The 14,004-nt window shown below is 41.6% G+C and overlaps 2 protein-coding genes across 8 annotated transcripts in view; one reads left to right on the plus strand and one right to left on the minus strand.

The window, feature by feature from the left end:
• The window catches only part of LOC134295586 (uncharacterized), a 252,270-nt gene that overhangs the window by 114,637 nt on the left and 123,629 nt on the right, over positions 1–14,004 (plus strand). The gene's annotated exons all lie outside the window — the stretch shown is intronic.
• cep170b (centrosomal protein 170B) overlaps positions 1–14,004 on the minus strand; it is a 92,741-nt gene that overhangs the window by 76,449 nt on the left and 2,288 nt on the right. For all 7 annotated transcript variants that reach the window (XM_062968551.1, XM_062968552.1, XM_062968546.1 and 4 more), the window contains exon 2: positions 5,141–5,277. In XM_062968551.1, the coding sequence (XP_062824621.1) occupies positions 5,141–5,245 (105 nt within the window). In that variant the 5' untranslated portion in view covers positions 5,246–5,277. The remainder of the gene's footprint in view (positions 1–5,140; positions 5,278–14,004) is intronic.

Genomic DNA, 14,004 nt, shown 5'->3' on the forward strand with positions numbered 1-14,004 from the left:
GCAGATGCCTCTCTGCTGCCAGCACTATGTTTTGAGTAACTAGGAGTCACTCCTTCACACAGCAAGGCAAATTTCCAATACAAACTCAGCAGCCAAGGATTGAAGCAGTAGCGTAGTCCCAGTTCGTTCCGAAGGTCGAGAGGCAGAATCAGATGTTTGCAGTTTTCCAAGTCCAATAGGAGAAAGCGAGCCCGTAGTCAGTTTTCAGTCCGTAAATCCAGAGTAGCAGATGGCGTCCGTCAAGAAGACGACGGAAGGTCAAAGGTATCAGCACACGAAAACACACCAGTCTTCAGGAAAGCGTCCCACACAGATCCCAAGCGTTCGTCCAGATTACCTTGCCCAACGCAATTTGCAATTGCTCCCAAGCCTCATTTTATGCCAGTTACAAATCCTCATCACTATCAGCTGCCCTCCTTAACCCGGGCGTTTCTTCATCACTTTCCTCATCAGAGCTGGAACACCTCTGACTACGCCCCACAGCATCCCCAGCTGTGGATCCCGTCCCATCCCTCCAGCTTGTCCATGGGTCTAATCCTGAAGGTCCCCAATCATCCTCCATCCCATCATTGCCAGTGGCACCCAACTCCTCCCTTACCCGAGTCCAATCCATCTCATCCTCTTCCGAGCTAACCAGCTCTTCCTCCATTCTCTCCGTGAACCCCTTAAAAGATTCTTCGTCAGATGGTTCTGCAAAGATATCTCGCAGCCTCTTTCTTTCTCGCTCCTCGAGAGTATCTGACTCTCGAGGAGTCTTACGTCCACGTCTGCCAGAAGCAGAGCCATGAGGCTCAATCATAACACTGTGTCTAGACTGTACTGCTTCTGAATGTAGTAACAGAAATGCAGTAGTTCATTAAATTCTCTTTTGTTAAATGTTCATGATTGTTAAATGCTCTTTTTTAAAAATCATCGGAAGTCAGAAATGGAGCACTGCGGGTGCATGTGTTTTAAGAGACCCTTCTACATGCCAGGACAACAGATATAACACAGAAGACCTCGTCCATCACCTGTCAACCTTCAAAGGGGAAATCTGTGTATAAAGTTATTTAGTTTCAAGCCTTCTCTGCTCTCAGCCAAGAAAGCATTCAGAGAACTTTGACATTGAAAGCATTGTGGGATATCTCCTCATGAAAGCTCTTGTTACAAAATTTGTTTCATTTCTTCATGAATGGTTTTGATGTGAGCATTGAACACTAACAAATATGGTTTCCCCCATCATATATCTGTGCATTTATTTCTTTGACTTACATGTAGAAACTTACATTTCTCCCTGTTGAAATTCATTTTGTTACTTTTGGCCCAGTTTTCTAATCTGTTAAGGTCATTTTGGATTCTGATCCTGTCCCCTGAGGTATTACGGTAATTATCCCTCCCAATTTGGTGTTATCTGCAAATCTGATAAGCATGTCCTCTATAGTATCATTGTATCTTACTAGCTTCTTTGTGAGAAAATCAAGATACGCTACATCCACAGCATTCCTTTCATCTACTAAGCTTATAACTCTGGCACAACTTGTTTTTAGTACTTCGGGTTGACTTTTAGGGATCACAGCATAGTGTTTACAGAATGCCCGTTTAATGATCTGATCTAGAGATTTTCCTGATATCAATGTCAGGCAATTGTTTTGGATCCTCTTTTTTCCCCTTTTTGAAAATGGGGCAACATTTGCTCTCCTCCAGTCTGTTGCAGCTTCTTCTATTGTCCAAGAATTCTCAAAGATGGTTGCCAGTGGCTCTGAAACGACTTCTGCAAGTTCTTTTAATATCCATGGATTTAATTCATCTGGCCATGGGGAGTTTAATTCATTCAGAATATCCAGATGTTCAAGTGCTGCCTCTTTACCTATTCTGCGCTGCATTTCCCTTTGCCACATCATTTGTTCCATTTTCCCCAAGATGAGCATTGTGTTGTCGAAGGCTTTCATGGCCGGGATCACAGGGTTGTTGTTTGTTTTCCGGGCTGTATGGCCATGTTCCAGAAGTATTCTCTCCTGACATTTTGCCCACATCTATGGCAGGCATCCTCAGAGGTTGTGAGGTCTTCACAGCCCGAAAGACATACAACAACCCCACTTTAAAAATTGTTTTTAGCCTCTCAAGCAAGCTTGAGCTCATTCTGTGTTTTAGCTTCTCTCCCTTTCTTCCTCCTATTTGTTTGGATTCCTGTTTAGTAATCACCCTCTTTTTCCATGTTTTGTCCATCTATCTTTCACATTATAGCTCATTTTAAAGTTCTATAGACATCCATTCTGATTTCTTTAGATCTCCCAATTTCTTTTCTTCATAGGAACTATTTGAAATTGAACATTGGATCACGCTCAGTTATTCCCAAAGTTTGATTAAATCAGCCTATTTAAAGTCTAGAATATGTGCCTTCTTATGATTGGCTTCCCACTGTATAACAAACTCCAGGATAACATGGTCACTCCCAGCTAAAGATCCCACCACTTCCACCTCCATTCACCAAGTTATCTCTGCTGTTATGATCTAAAACAATATTTTCTCTTTCACCTTCAAGAAAATAAAACTGTCTGCAAGGCAACTCAAGAATAAACGTGTAGAATACAAGACTGTACTGCATATGTGGAACAAATATTCAAGTATAATTACATATGCTTACTCACAACAGCTTGTATTATGGCTGCAGCCTGTTCATTAGCTATACACTTAGCCATCTGTGACAAGTAAACATTGCCTTTGGGCACCCCAAGAGGTCATATGAAAGAGAGACAAATCTACTTTGTGCTGCTTTGTGGTTATCTCAGTGCCCTGTGTTTGAGAAAATTTGGTATACCAACGTGGCGGTGATGAGACACTACAGCAACTAGTTTAGAAAGACCTGAGTGAACCTATCTTTCTTACTTACATCATTATTACTGAGAAGGCAGAGTTAGCATGGTTGGACACTTGCCATTACCTACCCCACCCCAAACCCATTCTGGAGTCATTTGAATTCTTCAGGCAATGCTTAATGAATTTAAGTGTTGCCACAGATTTTAGGGAAATCATGTGTAGTACAACGCCCAGAAATCTCAGAAGCCATGCTGAGTCTAACAGCCACTGCTCCTTGCTGATCCTCACATGGGGCAGGGACAGTATATATTAAAGTAATTACATTCTAACTTCTTGAAAGGTCTATAAGGCAGGTGATAAATCTACAATCCAAATGCTCTTTAAGTATAAATCAGGACACTACGCAAACAAAAGCAGAAGCTAACTCCTCTATCAAGTGGCATTGTGTAAAATGGTTAACGCAATTGCTTACTTGAGTTCCTCTCACAGCATATTAATTTCTCCTACCCACAGTCTGGAATCATTTCTTTTTCAGACTACAGTTCCCAGAATCCCATTACTCTCATGTTGGCTTAAAGATTCTGGAAGTTGCAATCCCCAAAAAAATGACTTTCCAAACTCTAGCCCCAGCATATATTTTGATTATCACAATGCCACACTAACCAATTTGCTAATAAAAATACATGCATGTCATGCAATCCTGTGTAGATTTATAAGTCAGTCCCACTGTATTCAATGAAGCTGTACCCTAAACTACCCAAAGACACTTGCGGTGGAATTCTTAATCCCTTCCATAAAGTTCCTTTTTGGCAATGGCACCTATGACTAATGCTAGATATTCTGGCATGAACTGGAATGCTTGGAGCATTGATTGGACATGTGTGAACTCCACAAGTCTGGGAGCATTTCCAAATCTAAATACAGCACGCAAAGCAGACGCTCCATTGGATCTCTGGCAAACAAAGGATAGCAGGATTTAGCCCGCAACAGGCTCCAAGCATCCAGCCTGAATTTCCAAAATAAGGTGTAAAAATAAAACCTCAATTTTCCACCAAAACACCCAAACTGCCACCTGAACTTCAGCATTAACCACTTCTTAATCCTTACAAGTATTTTAAGTGTTTCTAAACCACGAAGGAAGCACAGAAGGCTTCTGTAGTGATTAAGCTCCCCCCTCCAAACTATTAAAACAGTCTCAAATTTAGGCTACCACCTTCTGCTTTGTACAATCCACAGCAAATGATCCAGATAGTGCAAGAAGTCAAAGAGGGATGCATATGGGACATGAAATAAAAACCAGTATAAAAGCACACAAAAAGGTCTAAAAGAAAACGATTGGGAGATTTGCTTTCCTGAACAGAACAGGGGTGACAATGTCAAATGAATAAGTGCTGGATCTATTTCTAAACTAATTTACAATGTAGGTTGGACATCCCTTAACCAGAATTCCAAAATCCAAAATACTCCAAAATCCACAATTGTCCATATTACTGGCCTAGATAGTGCTATATTTGCTTTTTAATGGTCGGTGTACAAAAATCCAATTCCAAGCACACAAAAAATTATGTATGAAATTCCCTTCAGGTGATGTATATAAAGTGTACATTAAACATAAATGAATCTCATGTTTAGACTTGGGTCTCATCTTCAAGATCTCTCATTATTTACATATATGCAAATACAGATATAACAAAATCCCAAAAAATATGAAATACTTCTGGCTTTTTCAATTGAGTCAATTCACCTGTAGTAATAGCCTTCTACTTCACCAAACATTATTATCTTTTCCGCCAAATCATATCACATCATGACATATCCAAAGTATGGCAGCTTCGGTTTTGTCACATCAGCTTCTAGTGTTTTTTTCAGGTCTTATTTAGAAACCTATGCATTTGTCTTTTTAGCATCTCTTCTCCAACAGTGTATTGTACTATTCAGTATTGGTATTACTTTTTCAAATCCTATTCCACCTTTTCGTCATATTTCTCGGGGTTATGCCAACAAAGCAGAAGATCCAGCAGATACAACAGAACTAGTAAGATTTTGTGTACTGTCCCAGAGCTAGGCAGTAAGGCTCTTGCCTGTAGACCATCTTAACTAAGTATAGAGCAAGACCGATCAACAAAAGATTGGCCACCAGGTGATAAGTTGGCAAGAGCAAGGATGAACGAACTAGCTGCAGTCAGTACTATTAGAGAAACTATCACCAATAAAATCACAGATCCATGGGTTACTTTTGCCATTGTTGGTTTTACTCTGTAATTATTATATTATTAATCCAGGCCTTGGTTTTGTTTATGATGTAAATAAGTTGTGTGGCTTTGATAAAGAGATGAATATTTACCTGGAGCATCAGCTCGCAGTCTTCTCTGCCAACAAATATCATCTCCCGTGGGAGTCGGTGGCGAATGCCCGCACTGCTCACCAGAAACCATGATGTCACACTCATTATGGCGTTTGGCACTTCAACTTTTCACCATCCTAAATAACAGAGAGAAAAATCACAAATAAGTTTGTAAACAAAATGGAAATGGAAAATAGCCGCTCTGAGTCCCCTCGGGGAGAAGGGCAGAGTATAAATGCATGTAATAAATAAATTAATTAAATGACTACAGAACAAGATATGTTTGCTGAAGATCATGTGAGCTGAAAGGCAAACTTGAAGTCAGATCATTAATCCATTTAGTTTAGGATCAACTATATAAAAGAAGGCAAACTGTGACTCATGAGTTGGATGATGTCATTGGATCACACTTTCCTGGGACTCCAAGCACCTCCAAATCCCAAAATATATTTTGTTTTGATTGGTATGATTTCGGTAAATTTTTGCCCTAAATGCACAAATGCCCCCAGTGCCATGACCATTCCAGCACTAGGACCTTCTCTCAAATATTTCTGTTTTCCTCTGTAACCATTACCATTTAGGAAGGGCTACAGAGGAAATCAGACATATTTGGGCTAACTGGGGGGGTGACTGAGTGCTAAGTGGTCACTGGTCCCCAGATAGTTGTCCACTCTGATGCACATGAAAGGTGAGCAAAGCATGGCCCTGGGGATAAATGTGCTCCTCCAAAGCACTTCCTGTGGTTCTCAATTCATACACTCGCCAAACATCTCTTATTGTACTACACGCATTGCTGTTGTTATTGTTATTATACAGGAAAAATACACACATGAAACAATTAAAAACATGAACATCACTTGCCTCAAACAGACAAGAGTTCTTTCTCTCACCCTGGACATTCCAGACTTCACAACCTCTGAGGATGCCTGCCACAAATGTGGGCAAAACATCAGGAACGAATGCTTCTGGAACATAGCCATACAGCCCAGAAAACTCAGCAATTTAAAAACTGTTAATTTAAAAACCATCTGGTATAGTTTCCTGGAAGTGATTGGTCTTTGATGCCATTTTAAACTCAGATAGCATATCCAGCTGTCGGTAGCTCTTCCGGCAGGTAATTCCACAATTTGGGGGCGGCAGATTAAAATGTCCCCTAAGTAACAGTTGTCTGCTCCTGAGTGACTGAAGGAAATGTCTCCCAGAAGACCTGCGTGTTCCAGGCAGATTATACAAGAGAAGGTAACTTGCACTCAAACCTTTACAGGTAGCAACTAATACTTTATACATCTCCCAGAAACTAATTAGCACCCAATGGAATAGTTTTATTATGACATTTTAATATTTAGCATTTTATTTTACAAAATCTTTGTTTTTGAAACATAAACAAATATCCAGTCACATACAATTAATTTTTGAACAAAGGGATCTTATATCACCTTTGAGACTAATAAAGTTTGCATTCATAAACTTCAGTGCATAGAATGAATCTTCAAAAGCTGATGCTACAAACCTCATTCAATTAGTCTCTAATATATTACAAGACTTCTCTGTATACTCTGAGACTAACAGTCCTATTTATTTATGATTCCAAATTTGTAGGTTTTGTCAGCCCAGAGAGAGCCCCAGATGGGAAAACTGGCCTCAGAACCATCCCAGTTGCCCACCCCCTGATCCCAACTGGCCAGCAATGACTCTTTGGGGATTTCCAAAACCAAACAAACTTCTCCATTCCCATTTGGATATACAAAACCTGGGATCTTCTCTCAATTAGGAACTGAACCTGGGACCTCCTCTCCTCCTGGACTAGAAACATTCTCAATTGATAGCCTGTCAAGAGTAAATGAATTACTGTAGCTGCATAATTTCATTCAGTATGATAATCAAACCTCAATGTGAGCTACAGCTCACTAGAAACAAGGCCTAAAAAGCAGAGCTGCCAGACTGGAAATTGGAGAAGGATGCTGCCCTTTTAATGATTGTACAGAAGAGGAAGTCTCAGCAGGTGCTGCTCATCACAAAATCAGGTAATACAAACAAGACTTTTAAAGGTACAGGAACCCTCTCTACTTTTCTGGCAACCTAACATGGAACATAGTATGTGTATGTGCGCCTTCAGGTTGCCTGTTGATTTATGGTAGCTCCATTGCAAGGAATACTCAGAGGTGGTTTTGCTGGTTCCTTCCTCTGAAATATAGCCTATAGCATATGGTATTCATTGGTGGTTTCCCATCCAAATACCACCCAGTCCTGCTTAGCTTGTAAGATCAGACAGGAGCTGGTGCCTTTAGGGCAGTGGCTTTCAACCTGTGGGTCCCCAGGTGTTTTGGACTACAACTCCCAGAAATCTCAGCTAATTTACCAGCTATTAGGATTTCTGAGAGTTGAAGGCTAAAACATCACTGACTCTTCTCTTTTCCCAAAATGTGTCAGCATTATGTCTGAAAATCAATTTCATACCCTAAATATTTGTTCACAAAAGCATTTTACCCTTCTTTACTGACTCCAAAGAGGTTTAAATAGCAGAAATCATTACAGTTGGTGCAGCCCCATTTGCAGGTTTGACTCTTGCAGATTTGATTATTCATGGATTCAATTAAAATGTCTATAAGGAATCTCTTGGTCCTCCTGTGCAATTATGTGGTCAGCTTTCATGCTGGAGAACGTAGAAAAATCCTAGAATGTTCTCCCAGGTAAAAGAAAGTAGCAATTTTTAAGTAATTGTTTTTCATTTTCACAAGGGCCTCTAACATCATCCAATGCAGAAGTCGGACTGTAAGCATCAAATAATAAAAGTCAATACCTAAAACCAGAAAATCAAAAGGGAGTTTAAAATCTTCAACTATATACTAAACTGACAAAAAGCCAAACAGAGCAATAATATCTTTGACTAAACAGAAAAAGGTAACTAAATTTCCAACCTGAGGGTGCCACCACAAAAAAGACCCCATCCAGCTAACACAGTGGTTCTCAACCTGTGGGTCCCCAGGTGTTTTGGCCTACAACTCCCAAAAATCCCAGCCAATTTACCAGCGGTTGGGATTTCTGGGAATTGAAGGCCAAAGCATCTTGGAACCCACAGGTTGAGGACCACTGAGCTAACAGAGCCTCTGTTTGTGATGATATGGTCAAGTTCATATAAATGTCCTTCAGGTATCCTGACCCTAACTCAGGCACCTCTACACTGCCATATAATCCAGATTATCAAAGCAAATAATTCACATTTTCTGCTTTGAACTGGATTATCTTAACCTACACTGATGTATATAATCCAGTTCAAAGCAGATAATCCGGATTTTATATGGCAATGAAGAAAGCGGCCTTAGAACATATTTTTGGGAGTTGCTCTTTTGCTTTTTAGCTACACATAACAAGAAGAAATTTAATGAAAACTGCTTTCCTCACCTGTTCTCTGCACATCTGTAGTAACACCACTTAACAAATGCCAGCAAGATTTGGCCTCACACCCATTTTCAAGTCTTGTGACATCTAGACTTTGTGTGTTTGTGTGAGTGAGTTTGTATCTTTATTTACACAAATAGTGCCACATCCTTCTTAAAATTTAGTGCAGGATAATTCACAACATATTTTAAAAACAGCGTAGGGACCATTCAAGGAGGGTTTTTAAAATATATATATATATATAGGGTAAATATACAAGTATCTGTATAAATTGCTCTCATCTCTTCCTATGGCATGTTGTTGACTTGGTAAAGGTCTAGTGCAAAACTCCTAACATGCTGAATTTTGAAAAACATAGCTTTTCCATTTTAAGATGTATTTTTATAAAGAGAGCACTGACTTGCAAATGAAAATACCATCATAAACCTTTAAAGAGGTATCTGAATCACAAACACTACTCGGACCTAAGTTTAAATGCCACGAAAGAAAGGATGGTGTTTCCATGGAAATAAACTTCTATTATCTCTGCCACAAACAGAACACAGGAAAACAAAGCAATATCCAAACAGGCATTATATCTGTTTACTAGGTGAAGGTAAAGCATCTGCTGCAAAGGGGTGAAATTTTCCTCTGGTCCCAAAACGTCAAGCATTGCATTAAATTAAAACTTCAACTCAGCATTTAGAAATATATTGAAGGCGTTCAATCCAGAGAAAAGGGATGAGCAAAGTATCAGGGGTATGTAAACAAAGCAAATGCAGGAGCCCTAGACATAAACAACCCTCAGTGTCTCACTCTTTGCAATGCAGAAATATGGTGATTAAAGAAAATGGCATGGGGGGAGGACGGAATATCTATTTGGGAAGGCAATGCCTTCATCCCCCACTCCTGGTAAATTTAGCAAATGAAAAGGAACAGAGCATAGAAGAAAGTTGCCACTATTAAAGTGTCAGTGAGCATGTGCTGCAAAGATAGGACTGCAACCCTAAACATATTTACGTGGAAGTAAGACCTACTGAAATCTGTGATCCTTGCTTTTCAGAGTATGACTACATGACATGACATGACAACAGTTTGATCATGGCTCCATTCCACATAATCCTGGAATTTGTAGTTTCACAAGGTCCTTGTGCCACAGAGCTCTAGTTCACTCCCCTAACCTGCCACAGTACTGTTCTTTAGCAGAGAACTCTCTGCTCTCATGAAACTAGGAATTACAGGATTCCATGATCAAGACTGCATTTGCCAACATAACAATACTGGAGGAGGTAGTGATAGTAGTTTGTTGTTGAGTTGCTGTGAGTTTTCCAGGTTGTATGGCCATGTTCTAGAAGCATTCTCTCTTGATGTTTCGCCCATATCTACGGCAGGCATCCTCAGAGGTGAGAGGTCTGTTGGAAACTAGGCAAGTGGGGTTTATATATCTGTGGAAAGTCCAGACTGAGAGAAAGAACTCTTGTCTGTTTGAGGCAAGTGTGAATGTTGCCATTGATCACCTTGATTAGCATTTAATGGCCTTGCTAGCAACTCCCCACTTCCACCTTATTGTTATTATTATGTGCCATCAAGTCATTTCCAACTCATGGTAATCCTAAGGAACCTATCGCAGGGTTGTATAGGGATGATTCATTCACAGAAGAGTTGGATTTGCCTTCCTCTGAAGCTGAGAGAATGTGACTTGCCCAAATTCACACAGTGGGTTTCTATAACCAAATCCAGGTTTCCAGAGTCCAACACTCAAATCACTACAATACACTGGATTTCCCATTACTACAAGCTATAAGTGACTACTACAGTAGTGTAAGTCCCCAACAGGATGCAGGTCCTGAGTGCAACTACAAAAAAGTGGTATCAAAACTGTTATAATCACTGTTATACAATACAATTGGTTTAGACTTGTACTGCACCAAGAAGTCGCTGATTCATATCTGCTGTGAACTTAACAAGAACTTAAACTAAATGTGCCCCTTCCATGGCATCCATAGGGATTTACCTATAGGTCTCACCCGATCTCTCCCTTCCCTATCCAATCTGCAACAGGAGAATGAAAACATTGAACTACTTTATAGGAAAGTTTAAAGATTATATAGATAATATATGTGAAAAGCATCCCAGTCCACAAAATGTTTAATTGGGTCTGCCAGAGTGAAAACTGGACCAGGTTCCTATACCTTGAATGGTTACAAAGAATTTCAGCAGGAATTGCTTGCATGACAAGCAGAATAAACAACACCAGCTGAAATCCCATCATCTTTTTAACTTACTCCGCTTCATCACACCAGAGCATGGATCCACTTTAAATCTGGTTTCTGCCTCCTGCAGTGTTCTGGTGTTTGTAGTTTGTTCAGGCCCAGGATTTGTCTGAATGAGCTGTTTAAAGGCTCCTCCCTAAAGTGGATTTAAAGTGGATCCAAACTCTAGTGTGATGAGGTATTTATAGTAACCCTATGAATGGGAGACCTCCAAGTCACCATGTTAAGGTAAAGGTAAAGGTTTCCCCTGACGTTAAGTCTAGTCGTGTCCGACTCTGGGGGTTGGTGCTCATCTCCATTTCTAAGCCAAAGAGCCGGCGTTATCCGTAGACACCTCCAAGGTCATGTGGCTGGCATGACTGCATGGAACGCCGTTACCTTCCCGCCGGAGTAGTACCTATTGATCTACTCACATTTGCATGTTTTCTTAACTGCTAGGTTGGCAGAAGCTGGAGCTAACAGCGGGCACTCACTCCGCTCCCCGGGTTTGAACCTGGGACCTTTCGGTCTGCAAGTTCAGCAGCTCAGCATTTTAACACACTGAGCCACCGAAGACCTCCAAGTCACCATGTTACCAAACCTCATTCAAGTCTTGTAAATTCAGGATTTCTCATCTATACAAACATTAAAGGCAGAGGAGCCCTTTCTAGTTTCTACTCTGGCAACCTTAGGCATGACTGAACTCAGGCTTCATTCGTTCTTCCTTTTGAGACTATATTTTCCACTGCCTCCCCCTTTCCTTTCTGGCCTGTTCTTCAAATGCATGCAACCAAGCTGAAGGGACATGTTGGCATCTGTTGCTAGGAGGAAGGGAATAAACATGCCATAGAAGCGCCTATTGGCCCACAATGCAGACACAAGTCCGAGCAGTAATTGAAGCTTGCAGGCTTCATTTTCCCTTATTATTTTCCCCCATGAGATTTGGCTGCTGTGTGTTCAACGCCTCGACAGATACACCACAACGAATGCTTATTGTGGATATCTCCCCCAAAAGGAAAGGAGGCTTGAAAGGCAAACACAGGGGCAGAAAACATAAGTCCGGGTCACCATAATCTGTCTGATTCCTTTTTTGTGCAGCCCTTCTAAATAAAAGGAGGGGAGAAGGAGAGGAGGAGGAAAAAGAAAAGATGGGGTGAGAGGAGAAAGAGGTGGGATTTATTCCATGAAGCACATGATTTAGAGGGGAGAAACCATCACAATAGAGGAGCAGCCAAACAAAAAGCGTGCTCAAGGATGGCGAAGCTCTGAGCCGCCCAGAGTGGCTGGCAGCCGCCAGATGCCAGTTCGACTGGATGCCTCCTAGCTCTGCCACCATGACAAAGCCACCGTCAGCAGCTCTCCACACCCTCCCAGGCAAAGGGCCGGGGGACAGCCGGGGAAAGCCAGAGAAATCATACACCAGGCCACCAGCCAACAAACCCCCAAGGTGCCACGATTAAGCGAAATCGCTTGGCGGGTGGGCAAAGGAAAAAGGGAGGAGGGAGATGCGATGGGGGGATTGGCAGGCAATGAAGTGGCTTCATTCCTCTGGGAGAAAGAAGCCGAGACTGGAGAGAGGAGACCTGCTCTTTGTTTAGAAGGAAAAGCAGCCCAATCGTCGCATTTGAAGAGACCCCAAGGCCCATCGAGTCCAAGCCCCCGCCATGCGGGAAAAGCACAATACGGAATAGAATGGCTTTATTGTCACTGTACATCGTACAATGAAATTAAATGCTATCCCCAATACGCGTTATATATGTCAAATTTCAAAACAAAGCACCCATCCTTCCATATTCTAATCACTATTGCACAGCCCCTAATGCCACATCAGTGTGAAACCATAGAGTCACAACTCTAGGATAAAAGCCAAGCAAAGAATAGGACTCAAACACTGTGGAGAAGCCTAAAAGGCTATTGGGTGGGGATGGGGGTCTGGGTTATTTTGGAGGCAGCAAGGAAACCACAGAACCTGGGAGAAAGGAGGGCTGGGGATGGAGAGAGATTGGTCCCTGTACATTCTCAATGAAAGGGATTTGCACCAGTAACACTCTGCTCTGGTTGGGACTCCAAAATAAAAGGATGAAGGCCAGAATGGCCATCTTTATGGCAACACAAGCTCATCCTTTCCCTTATTCCCTGTATTCTCTCATTCTCTCTCTCAACACCGAGAAATAAAAGGAAACTTGTTCGACCCGCTGCCACCCTTGAGATGCCAGACCAATCCACCCCAAAACCAACCTGCGGGGTGTGCAGAAAGGATGGAGAATAAAATCTAAAGAATTGCTGTGAGTTTTCCAGGCTGTATGGCTATGTTCCAGAAGCATTCTCTCCTGACGTTTCACCCACATATATGGCAGGCATCCTCAGAAGTTGTGGAAACTAAGTATGGGGGGTTTATATATCTGTGGAAGGTCCAGGGTGGGAAAAAGAACACTTGCCTGTTGGAGGAAAGTGTGAATGCTGCAATTCATCACCTTGACTAGCATTGAAAAGCCTTGCAGTTTTAAGGCCTGGCTGATTCCTGCCTGGGGAATCCTTTGTTCTGATGTGTTAGCTGGCCTTGATTGTTTCCTGTCTGGAATTCCCCTGTTTTCTGAGTGTTGTTCTCTATTTACTGTCCTGATTTTAGAGTTTTTTTTTAATACTGGTAGCCAGATATTTCTTCATTTTCATGGTTTCCTCCTTTCTGTTGTAATTGTCCACATGCTTGTGGACTTCAATGGCTTCTCTGCGTAATCTGGTTACCAGTATTTAAGAAAACTCTAAAATCAGGACAGTAAGTAAAGAACAACTCTGAAAACAGGGGAATTCCAGACATGAAACAATCAGGGCCAGCTAATCACCTCCCAACAAAGGATTCCCCCAGGCAGTTAGCTAGGCCTTGAAGCCGCAAGGCTTTTCAATGCTAGAAGGTTAAGTTCTTCTGGGGAGGCCCTGCTCTCCGTCATACCTGAGTCACAAGCGTGACTGGAGGTGAGAAGAGACATGGTCTTCTCGGTGGTGACTCCTTGGCTCTTCCCAGTGAGATTAGATCGGTGCCCTCCCTCCTGGCCTTTAGAAACGAAACAAAGACCAAGCTTTTGGCCAGTAAAATAATGCAGTACAAGAAATAAATATGGAATATGTGCAATCGACAATTTGAATGGCCCCAGTTTACAATTTTGAGTCATGTGATTTTAATGTTTATATCAGTGGTTCTCAACCTGTGGGTCCCCAGGTGTTTTGGCCTACAAA

This window comes from Anolis carolinensis, chromosome 1, assembly GCF_035594765.1.
Source record: "Anolis carolinensis isolate JA03-04 chromosome 1, rAnoCar3.1.pri, whole genome shotgun sequence".
Taxonomy (NCBI): domain Eukaryota; kingdom Metazoa; phylum Chordata; class Lepidosauria; order Squamata; family Dactyloidae; genus Anolis; species Anolis carolinensis.